The sequence below is a fragment of the Pogoniulus pusillus genome, chromosome 25, assembly GCF_015220805.1.
Source record: "Pogoniulus pusillus isolate bPogPus1 chromosome 25, bPogPus1.pri, whole genome shotgun sequence".
NCBI lineage: Eukaryota > Metazoa > Chordata > Aves > Piciformes > Lybiidae > Pogoniulus > Pogoniulus pusillus.
Window position 1 is genome coordinate 8,522,108 of NC_087288.1, and position 12,036 is coordinate 8,534,143.

At 45.7% G+C, this 12,036-nt stretch overlaps 1 protein-coding gene across 3 annotated transcripts in view; it reads right to left on the bottom strand.

Moving 5' to 3' along the window:
* Positions 1–12,036, bottom strand: part of LCLAT1 (lysocardiolipin acyltransferase 1) — a 135,694-nt gene that overhangs the window by 59,254 nt on the left and 64,404 nt on the right. For all 3 annotated transcript variants that reach the window (XR_010307017.1, XR_010307018.1, XM_064164343.1), the window contains exon 6: positions 5,802–5,918. Coding sequence is in view for 1 of the 3 variants with exons in the window: in XM_064164343.1 (XP_064020413.1) it covers positions 5,802–5,918 (117 nt within the window). In the remaining 2 variants the exon portion in view is untranslated. The remainder of the gene's footprint in view (positions 1–5,801; positions 5,919–12,036) is intronic.

Here is a 12,036-nt window from a genome sequence, read left to right on the forward strand (position 1 = left end):
AATGTCATTTCAGGTGGGGGCTTTCCATATCCCACGCCTCTGTAACACACAGGAGGATGATGAAGGGACTTGAACATCTCTCCTACGAAGAAAGGCTGAGACCTGAGGCTGCTTAGTCTGGACAAGAGAAGGCGGAGAAGGGATCTGATCAATGTCTCTAAACATCTGAGGGGTGAGTGCCAAGATGGAGGTGCCAGGCACTGTCTGTTAGTGCCCAATGACAGGATGAGGAACAAAAAGTACAAGCTGGAACACAAGCAGTTCCACCTCAACATGAGGAGACACTTCTTTACTGTGAGGGTGACGCAGCCCTGGAGCAGGCTGTCCAGAGAGGTTGTGGAGTCTCCTCTGGAGACTTTCAAACCCCATCTGGATGTATTCAGTGAGGGTGGTAAAACACTGGAACAGGTTGCCCAAGGAGGCTGTCGATGCTCCCTCCCTGGAGGTTTGTTTTCAAGGCTAGGTTGAATGAGGCCTTGAGCAACCTGTTCCAGTGTGAGGTGTCCCTGCCTATAGTGGGGAGTTGGAACTCGATGATCTTTGAGGTCTTTTCCAACCTAAACCATTCTATAATTCTATTCCTGTGTGACCCTGCATCCCTGAAGATACTCAAGGTCAAGCTTGACAAGGCTTTGAGCAACATGATCTAGTAGTGGAGGATGCCTCTGCTTACTGCAGAAGGGGTGCACCAGATGACCTTTGCAGGTCCCTCCCAAGCCAAACCACTCTAGGATTCTATGACTAAAGATCGCTGATGGATAGAGAGGAAATGTCAAAGAGGGGTCAGTGAACATTTAATGTTGACAGAAATGACTGTCTGCAAAAAGAATGAATAATCCTCCAACGAGGCTTTAAAAGCTTAGCTCTGGCTTAACACTCCATGTTTATTTAGTCCTCAGAAGTTACCCAGAAGCAATGAAGGAATTTTAAGCAAACATTTGTAAACAACTATTTTCTCTTGACAGACGATTTGGCTACAATTACAGACTTTGTGCCAAGATAAGATATGGAATTCAAGGAATCCAGACAATATTGAATCAGGTCAACTAGGAATCATTACTATTTCCTGGAAACTGGACATTCAAGCCATCTGAACTTTCCATGTCATTTGGGACTTTGGAAAACAAAACTTTAAAAAAATCCAGCCAGGCCTGAAAACCTAGACCCAAATTCTGAGCAACTTCCTGCCCTTGCACAGAAGTATCTAGACCCTTTGCCTTGAGAAGCTCACCATGAGTTGGCACTGCCCTCATGCCAGCCCAAAAGGCAGTTTTGTGCTGGGCTGTGTCAAGAGGAGTGCGGTCAACAGGGCAAAAGAGGGGATTCTGCCCCTTTGCTCTGCTCTGCTGAGACTCCAGATTGAATACACCATCCATGATGGTGTCCCCAGCATAAGAAGGACAGAGAATTGTTGGAGTGAGTCCAGAGGAAGGACACAAAGATAATCCAAGGGCTGGAGTCCCTATTACAAGAGGGATGTGGAGATGCTGGAGTGTGTCTAGAGAAGGGTCAGGAGGATGATCTGAGGGCTGGAGCACCTCTTCAGTGATGACAGACTGGAGAGTTGGGGCTGTTCAGTCTGGAGGTCCAAGGTGACCTCCTTGTGGCCTTTCAGTATCTGAAGGGGGCCTACAAAAAAGCTGGGGAGGGACTTTTGAGGCTGTCAGGGAGTGACAGGACTAAGGGAATGAAGCAAAGCTGGAGATGGGCAGGTTCAGACTGGAGCTGAGGAGGAAGTTTTTCAGCATGAGAGTGATGAGATCCTGGAATGGGTTGCCCATGGAGGTGGTTGAGGAGCCATCTCTGGAGGTGTTTAAGGCCAGGCTGATCTAGGGTAGGGTGTCCCTGCCCATGTCAGGGGAATTGGAACTAGATGATCCTTGTGGTCCCTTCCAACTGGATAGGGCTGGGGGACAGGTTGGACTGGATGATCTTGGAGGTCTCTTCCAACCTGGTTGATTCTACAATTCTATTCTATGAACTCTGACTGGTTCTATGATTCTAGGGAGAAAACCACCTGCAGAGACACAAGCAATGTTGTACTGAAGGTTTTCATTTCTGATTCAGAAAGGTCACTAATAGTTAGTTTTATGTTGTGACAGGCAATTCTTACATGCTGCAGCCTGTGATGAGTATTAATCATGGTCCTTGCCAAATTATATTGGACTTTCAACATTCAAAAAGCAGTTAAACTTCTAAGGACATTTGTGCTCTCTCTTTATCAACTTATTTTTAGAACAAAATAATGTGCTCAGGCCTGAAGAAAAAAAGACACTTGAGCCTCAGGAATGGAAAACAGCCAGGAGCCAAATTGTATTCATGGGAGAGCTATAGGGCAACAAGGTTGTCATCTCTGAACAAAAATACTTTCAAAGACGTAAATATGATGTTAAACTCTCCACCACTCCCTCCTGCGTGGTAAAGTCACCCACACTGCTTTATGCTTGCAGTTATGAGCAGGAAACAAAAATTAAATAAGCATAATTTTTATGTATATTGCTACTGTTGAGGCATTAGGACAGCCCATAAACTGGGGCTCATCTTAACACCAACTTCTTAATAACCCTGGTTTTATTACTGCTGGTATCACAAACCAGGATTGTAAAAAGGGCCCTTCTGATAGGATAAAAATTTGTAGAGTCACAGATTGCATTGGGTTGGAAGAGCCCCTCAAAGTTCACCTTATCTAATCCCCCTGCAGTCAGCAGGGACACTTCCAACTAGATCAGGCTGCCCAGGGACACATCTGGTCTGATCCTGAATGTCTCCAGGGACAGAGCCTCAATCACATCCCTGGGTAACCTGTTCCAGTATTTCACCATCATAAAGAACTTCCTTCTGATGTCCAACCTAAATCTCCCCTGCTCTACTTCCAAACCATTGCCCTTCATCCTATCACCACAGGCCCTTCTAAAGAGTCCCTCCCCAGCCTTCCTGTAGGTCCCTTTCAGATACTGAAGGGTAGCTCTAAAGTCTCCCCAAAGCCTTCTCTTCTCCAGGCTGAAGAGCCCCAAGTCTTTTGGCCTGTCTTCATAGCAAAGGTGCTCCAGCTCTCTGATCATCTTTGTGGCCTTCTCTGGACTCAATCCAGCAGGTCTATGTCTCCCTTGTGTTGAGGACACCAGAGCCGGATACAGTACTCCAGGTGAGATCTCATCAGGGCAGAGCAGAGTGGCAGAATCCCCTCTCTCCATCTGCTGGAGCCCAGGCTGCCATTGGCTTTCTGGGCTGCAAGTGCCCATTGCTAGCTCATATCCAGTTTCTCATCCACCAGCACCCCCAAGATCTTTTCTGCAGGGCTGCTCTCAATCTCATCATCTCCTCAACCTGTACCGATGTGGAGGATTGTCCCAGCCTAGGTGCAGGACCTTGTACTTTGTCTTACTGAACCTCATGACATTCTCCTCAGCTCACTTCTCCAACCTGTCCAGGTCCCTCTGGATGACATCCCATCCTTCACAGCACTCATCTTGCTCTAGTATAACAAAGTCATTCTAATAGCATAAAGAAGTCAAAGTAGAGCTTCACAGTTAACACTAGACACCAACCAAGCACTGGAATGGGCTGCTCAAGGAGGTGATTTGAGTCACCAACTCTGGAAGTGTTTAAAGGTCCTTTAGATGTGGTGCTTAGTGATATGGCTTAGTGGTGAACTCGATAGAGTAAGGTTGATGGTTGGACCTCAAGGGTCTTTTCCAACTCAAATGATTCTATGATTTAAAAAAAACCCAAATAATAATCTTGGAATGTTTTGGGGTTTTCCCCAACTTTGTAATAGATAAATCAATGAATCAGCATCAAATACTTCCCTCTGTAGAACCCAACAGCCTCATCTGCATAGATGTCTCATGCAGTAAGGAAGAGAAAAGCATTCTTATAACATTAGAAAATGACTGCCTGACCACAAAGTTCCCTTCTGCAGCAAACAGAGTTTTTTGGTAAGCTGATAATGTTACAAGTGGAAAACATTCCTTCAACTGAAAATTCATTCCAGGCCAGAAAGATTATTATGGACTAGGTTAACCTAGTGCTGACAAGCTTTAAGTAAAACAAGCTCTTGAAATTGTGTGTGGCAATTTATTTAGTTTGCTTTTTTACTACAGCAAATTGAGTAGTAAACAGTCAAGATGAAAACCCAAGATGTCCACCACCTAATATCTATCAATAACAGGGTCACAGTAATACGTGGTCCAGCTGGACAAAACATCAAGTTGTTTATGGTCATCTTAGGTTATCTGCTTAGTAAGAATAATCAGGCAAAATGCAAGCCAGCTCTGCTCCTAAAATCCAAGGAAAGATTCCAGCAAGGAAAAACAACCATCAGGTCCTTATTCTTTTTAATAATCTCAGTCTTCTTCCCTTGGCAGCCAGGAAAACTACCACGTGTTAATGATCAAGAATTGCTTCTCTTTGAAGAACAAGACTATAAGTAAGCCACTCTGTACCTACTGTACAGGTTTATTCTCTTCAACCATACATTCATTCTACTCTGTTCTGGTGAGACCACATCTGGAGTAATGTGTCCAGTTCTGGGCTCTCCAGTTCAAAAGGGACAGGGAACTACTGGATAGGGTCCAGTGGAGGGCCAAGAGGATGGTGAAGGGACTGGAACATCTGTCTGATGAGGAAAGGCTGAGAGCCGTGGGGCTGCTTAGTCTGAAGAAGAAAAGGCTGAGAGGGAATCTTGTTAATGTGTATAAATATTTGGAGAAGATGGGGACAGCCTCCTCTCAGTGTTGCCCTGTGATGAGGGGCAATGGACACAATCTAGAACACAGGAAGTTCCACCTCAATATGAAGGGAAACTACTGTGAAGGTGCTGGAGCCTGGAACTCAGGCTGCTCTGAGAGGTTGTGGAGTCTCCTTCTCTGGAGACTTTCAAGACCTGTCTGAACATGTTCCTGTGTGACCTGCCCTAGCTGATCCTGCTTTGTGATCTCCAAAGGTCCCTTCCAACCCCACCATTTTTTATATCCTGCAGATATTTGCTCCTCTGCATTGGACTCACTGCCACAGCAGTATCATCTAACAGACCATTATAGCCTCAAATCTCAACACAAGGCCCATTCCCAAAACAACCCACAGACATCTCCACCTAACCAGCAACCAGACCTGTGTATTTTATTTCCCTGATAACAGAGACACCAGCTCTGCCCCTAGATTAGCACAGGGATGGAAGAGCCTCTCTAGGTAAAAGACAACCATTTCATGCTCTCTTACCCACCATGCTACCAAGCAGCACAACTCTATTGTGCACAGCTTCTCCCAGTCAGCAGCCCCTGAAAGAGCTGACAGCACTGGGAAGCTGACTTGCTGCTACTACACAGCCTCAGAGGATCCTAGAATTGTTTTGGTTGGAAAAGACCTGAAGGCTGCAGAGGAACTGCTTCCAAAGGCCTGCACTGATAGGATGAAGGGCAATGGTTTGAAAGTAGAGAAGAGTAGATTTAGATTGGATGTTAAGAACAAGTTCTGTACTATGAGGGTGGGGGAACACTGGAACAGGTTGCCCAGGGAGGTAGCTGAGACCCTATCCTTGGAAGCATTCAAGGCCAGGCTGGATGAGGCCTTGGGCAATCTGGTCTAGTGGAAGATGTCCTGATATTCAAGGTCAGCCTCAACAAGGTTCTGAGCAACCCGATCTAGTGGAAGACATCCCTGCTTACAGCACAGGGGGTGAACCAGATGACACTCAGAGGTCCCTTTCCACCCAAACCATTCTAGGATTCTGTGATTGCATACTTCTACAGCTTGGGTGAGGCTGACTGCCTAACAGGAAGATGAAGAGAGAGCAGGCTTACCTTCCCTTAGACGCTCAACCACGAAGGTGAAGCCAGTGGTGCGTGGGTGCAGGACGTAGTCGTATTTCCGCAGCCCGTTCTTCTCAGCGAACTCGTTGCTGCGGGCTTTGGTATTGGCTGCAGGAGAGAACCAAGAAACACCATCTCCCATCAGTGTGCAGATCAAGAATGAGACACTGTTATTTAGTGTAAAGGTACAAGAGCAGTTCACACAGCACAGATGTGCAACAGCTTTCCAGGTGGAGGCTGTTCCTCCTGGAGGAGGAGGGAGAACGATGTGGATTGCAAGAAAAGCCTTTTTATCCTCTCATTTCACTGCAAGTCCTTCATATTTCATAGAATCACAGCAGGGTTTTGGTTGGAAAAGATCTTCAAGATCATCCAGTCAAACCATCAACCCAACACCACCATGGCCACTAAACCATGTCCCAAAGTGCCATATCCACACGTTTCTTGAACACCCACAGGCATGGTGACTCCACCACCTCCCTGGGCAGCCTGTTCCAATCCCTGACCACTCCTAATCGCCAATCTAAACCTGGCACAATTTCAGGCTATTTCCTTTCCTTCTATCACCTGATATTGGGTTGAGGACACCAACCTCCACCTCACTCCAACCTCCTTTTACTCTCATAGAGAGTAATTAAGGTGTTCCCTCAGTCTCCTCTTCTGTGGGGTAAACAAACCCAGTTCCCACAGATGCTCCTGTTAGACTCAAATGCAATCTGAAAGCTACAGATTAAAACCTGTTAATAGTTGTCAGTACACTTCAATCTCCCTTTTACAGTCAAATGCCTTCAAAGGCTGTTTGCTTTCTTTTTTTAAACTCCAAAAGCACCATGTAAGTAACAAAAGTTTGATGTTATGTACAAAAACATGTATTTACAGGAAGTGATCTAGTGGAGAATGCCCCTGATCACTGTAGGGGGCTTGGACTAGATGACCTTTGGAGGTCCCTTCCAACCCAAACCATTCTAGGATTCTATGAACTACATATTTATTTTTAGGACATTATGTACTTGGTGGTCAGTGTTTAACCACAACACTTATTTCAGAAAGAAAAACATGAAATGGAAGAAAAGAGCTAACCTAAGACATTCAAATGGTTGCTTCACATCTTCATTGGGAACATGACACATTTTATTCATCGACCTCCACTGCACATAGAAACCCTGATTTAATTTTTTTGAGGGACTGTCCCAGCTGCATGTGAGTATAATAGAACCATAAGTGGCTTGAGTTGGAAGGGATCTCAAAGATCATCTTGTTACAAGCCCCCTACCATGGGCAGGGGCACCTCCTACTACACCACATTACTCAAAGCCACATCCAGCCTGGATTTAAACACTTCCAGGGATGACGCATCCACAACTTCTCTGGGCAACCTGTTCCAGTGTATCATCACCCTCATAGTAAAGAACTTCTTCCTAATGTCCAATCTAAATCTACTCTGTTTTATTTTCAAACCACTGCCCTTTGGCCCTTATGTACAATCCCTCCAAAATTTCCTGTAGCCCCCTTCAGGTACTGGAAGGCTGCTATAAGGTCTCCTTGCAGCTTTCTCTTCTCCAGGATGAAGAGCCCCAATTCTCCCAGTTTGTCCTTGCAGGAGAGGTGCTCCAGCACTCTGATCATCTTTGTGTCCTCCTCTGGATCCTCTTCATCAGATCCATGTCCTTCTTGAGCTGGGGGCTCCAGATCAGGATGCAGTACTCCAGGAGGGGGCTTCACCAGAGTAGAAAGAGCAGTGTCTGGAGTGCACGGAAGGCGCATGGAAAGCAGCGTGGCCAAACCTAATGACATGCTTTGAATGTCTGGCAAAAAGAAGAGATCTCAGGAGAAAACCAAACAGAGGCTTTCTGCAGCCAGCTGCTAACAGATCCCACTAAGGAAAGGCAACAAAGGAAAAGCTTCTGAAGGCACGTGGAGAGGAAGCAGCTTCTTCTCCAGTGGTAAGCATGGGAATCTTCCAGGTTAGCAGCCAAGGCTACACTGACTCCTTTGCTGTGGGTACTGCGACACCTCCCTTGGTGCCAAGAGGCAACATGGGGAAAGAAACCATCAGTATGATCAACTCACTCACTAAAAACCTCCTGCCCTTGAGATAGTTTTACAGATGTTTTAAAAGACAAATTCCCAGCAACAAACTCGTGGAAAAGAAATCATTGCCTAAGTACTACACCATCTTTTTCAACAGGAAACAGCTCTCTTTTGTCAGTGCCCACAGCTGACATTAACAGAGGTGGCAGATCAAGTAATAAACAACATACTGATGCTTAATGATTCAACAGAACTGATACTTAAAAGGTCCTTTCTCTTCTACTCAAGTAAGTGGACAAATCAACAGCAGCATGAGATGTCCTTTTTGAAGTGATGCAGCTCTCCTGCATCTTTTCTTCCTAAATTATGTTAGTTCTTTGTTGTTCAGAAAATGTGGAGGTCCCTCCTGAAGGACTCCCTGAATGCTAGAGCACATATCAGGAGACTGGGGAGTTATTCCTTGTGACCTACTGTACCATAGAGCATAGCTTTTCATACATGATCTATTATAAATACTTACTGCAAAGATTTCATAGATTGCTTTGGGTTGTAAGCAGCCTTAAAGCTCATCTAATTCCAACCCCATTGCCATGGGCAGGGACACCTTCCACTAGACTAGGTCCTACACCTGGATTGGGGTGTAAATACAGGCTAGAATAAGGAGTGGTTCAAGAGCAGTCTGGACGAGGTGGACTTGGGGGGTTTCAGTTGATGACAAATTCCCCATAAGCCAGAAATGGTCACTGGCAGCCTAAAAGACAGCTGTGTACTGGGCTGCATCCAAAGCAGGGAGACCTTATAGTGCCCTTCCAGTACACGAGGCTACAAGAGAGTTGGGGAGGGACTTTTAAAAAGGGTTTGCAGTGATTGGATGAGGGGTAAAGGACTATAGCTTGAGGAGGGCAGACTGAGACTGGAGATTAGGAAGAAACTGTTTACAGTGAGAGCAGTGAGACACTGGAACAGGTTCCTCCAGGAAGGCTGTGGATATCCTCTCCCTGGAGGTGTTCAAGTCCAGGCTGGATGAGACCTTGAGCAATCTGGTCTAGTGGAAGGTGTCCCTGCCCATGGCAGGGAGGTTGGAACCAGATGATCTTCAAGGTCTCTTCCAACCCAAACCATTCTATGGATCTTCGGTCTGAATACCCAAGTCTGGGTTTCACTGTGGAACATTTCCAATGTATAAATCAAGTCAAAGTTTTGAGTCACAAGTGCCATCTGAGTTCCATATCAAATTTAAGTAACTCTTAATCACCACAAAGTGCACACAGCTAATGAGCACTCAGGAAAACCCTCTCTGTATGTCTGCTCCCTAGCATTTTGTTTCAGAGGGAGCACATAAATGAATTCCTTACTGTTTCCAAAACACTCTGACTCGCACTGCAGGACAACCCAGAAGCAAACAGGCAGTTTCATTTTCTGAGCAAGACATAATCAGTGCTGCAAAAAAAGGTTTCAGACCTCCACTGCTCATTGCCTTGAGGCAGGCATCTTCAAACCTGCTCTCAGTGCCGCTCCTTGTACTTGCAAAGCACTCTCTTGTAAGCATTTGCAAAGCACCTTCCAAATTTGTCTTTCCTACAGTGCCTTTCTGAGGAGGTGTGAGCAGCTGGATGCTGCCCAACACTGCACAGCTATTTCCTGACATTTGTATCCCTGCCTTGCCTCTGGACTCTAAGTTTTATGTAACAGAGATCATTCCCCTTTTGCATGTCTCTGGTGTAATGGGACTTTAGAACTAGAGTAATGCTCCCAGCCAATATGATGATCATTGTCATCTGGAAAAAATCATCTCCTCCTTTCCTTCCTAATGACCATCTAGCCACAGGTCTTTGTGTAATGAATAATATTTATAACAGCCAGACAGGAAGGTCAAAGGGGTTTGACATTACCCTGAAAGTAAGTGTAGGATCACAGAAGCATTCAGGCTGGAAAAGACCCTCAGGATCACCAACTCCAACCATTGTCCTTACTCTACAAAGTGCATCCTAAACCATATCCCCAAGCACCACGTCTGAACGACCTTTTAAACACTTCCCCGGGCAGCTCATTCCAGTGCCTGACCACTCTTGTTGGGAAAAAAAGGTTCCTAATGTCCAGTCTAAACCTGCCCTGCTACAGCTTGAGGCTGCTACCTCTTATTCTATTGCAAATTACCTGTGAGAAGAGATCAGCACCAACCTCTCAACAATATCCTTTCAGGTAGTTGCAGAGACAAAAGAGGTCTTGCCTCAGCCTCCTCTTCTTCAACCTAAACAGCCAGAGTGCCTTTAGTTACTCTTCAGAAGACTAACCCTCCAAAACAGGATTTGTCTTCAGCAAACAGTAACAACAATGTCCCTCCTCCCCCCCTTGCTACTCTCACTGTTTGAAAGCTACAACTTCTTACTCTGCTCTTACTTCTGAACAAGGACACTGCCATCTTGGTGCCTACTGCTGCTTGGGACCTCTAGGTGAACTACCTGCACCCAAGCCTTCTGGGGGAAATCCAGGGCAAGTCTTCTGCTCAGAACTGGATCAGAAAATTGGATGTTCTCCATTATTTGAAAGCTGGAGGTTAGAAAACTGCTCCAGGAAACTGGAAACCTCTTTTTATATCCTCTCTAACCTGAGGGAATTCCCACAAGAAACACCTCTTTAAAACCCCTCCCTCAGTAGACCAGGCCACACTGTCAGCACTGCAAAACTCCTGCAGATGTCTCACCATGTTGCAGCTCAGACTATAGTATTCTAAAGTGAAAGAATGAAAGTGAAAAACTTACATTTCAACATCTGATGGAGACCTACCAGAAGGCTGAGCAGGGACTGTTTAGAAGAGCTTGTGGTGACAGGACAAGGGGCAATAGTTTGAAACTGGAGTAGGGCAGATTTAGGTTGGATATCAAGAGAAAGCTCTTCATAATTAGAGTGGTGAAATACTGCAGCAGGCTGCCCAGGGATGCTAGGCTGGCTTGGGGATGCCCCACAACATTTTGCAGACTGAGTGAGATCACTTTACTCATAGTCATGGCCACCTGAAATCCATGCTGGCCTTGTTGCCACAAACTCTTCAGTCTGAGTACAAAGCAGCCCTTGTGTGGCCATGCTCAGAGGCAGTGGCAGAGTACAAACCTTTTGCTGGTTAAAAATGATGGTGGGTATATCCTTTCTGCATAGCCTCTCAACAGCTAAGGATGATTTGTCACTTCTAACTGTATTAATGAGGTTTTAGAATGCAATCCTCATCAGAGACAGTTTGACAAGAATCACAGAATGGGTCAGGTTGGAAGAAGCCTCACAGATCACCTACTCCAACCTCCCTGCCACGGGAAGTTGGAGAAAGGAAAAACTTTCTCCTCTTTGCTTCCAAACAACACGGAATCATTGAGGCTGGAAAAGACCACTGAGATCACCAATCCAGTCTATGACCTAACACCACAACATCAGCTAAACTGTGCCACCAAGTGCCACATCCAACCTTTTCTTAAAGGTTTCCTACATAAAGCAGCTCTGAAAGCAGGGAGTGGAAATGAACTCAGTTTGGGTCTTCTCAATCTCCAGAAAAGTCATCTTACATCATTTGGCTAAGGGTAACGTCCCCTCTTGCTTGCTCTCCCCAAAAAATATGAGCAAGCATTGCTCTCTAGAAATCTCTTCCCTGTCTTACACTGCATAGTTGGAGTGTCCCTGCTCACTGCCAGCTGGACCTTTGAGGGTCCCTTCCAACCCGATGCAATTTGTGAATCTGTGTTTAAGCCAAACTAAACCTACCCCAGAGATTTTGCTCTTTGTTCCTATTAAGTGGGATTCTAAGCTTCTATGATTTAAAAAAAAAAAGAAAGTAGAATGTAGAAGGCCTCATCCAGCCTGGTCTTGAACACCCCCAGGGAGAAGGCATCCACAGCTGCCCTGGGCAACCTGTTTCAGAATCTCACCACTCTCATACTGAGCAGCTTCTTCCTAAGATCCAGTCTAAACCTACTCTCCCTCAGCTTCAAACCATTCCCCCTAGTTCTGTCTCTAGACACTGTTATAAAAAGTCCCTCTCCAGGCTTCCTATATCAGGTATTGCAACGCAGCTCTAATGTTCCCCTGAAATCATCTCTTCTCCAGGCTGAACAATCCCAGCTCCCTCAGCCTATCCTCACAGGAGAAGTGCTCCAGCCCTTGGATCATTTCTGTGGTCCTCATCCAGACTGAGTCTGTGCCCTCTGTA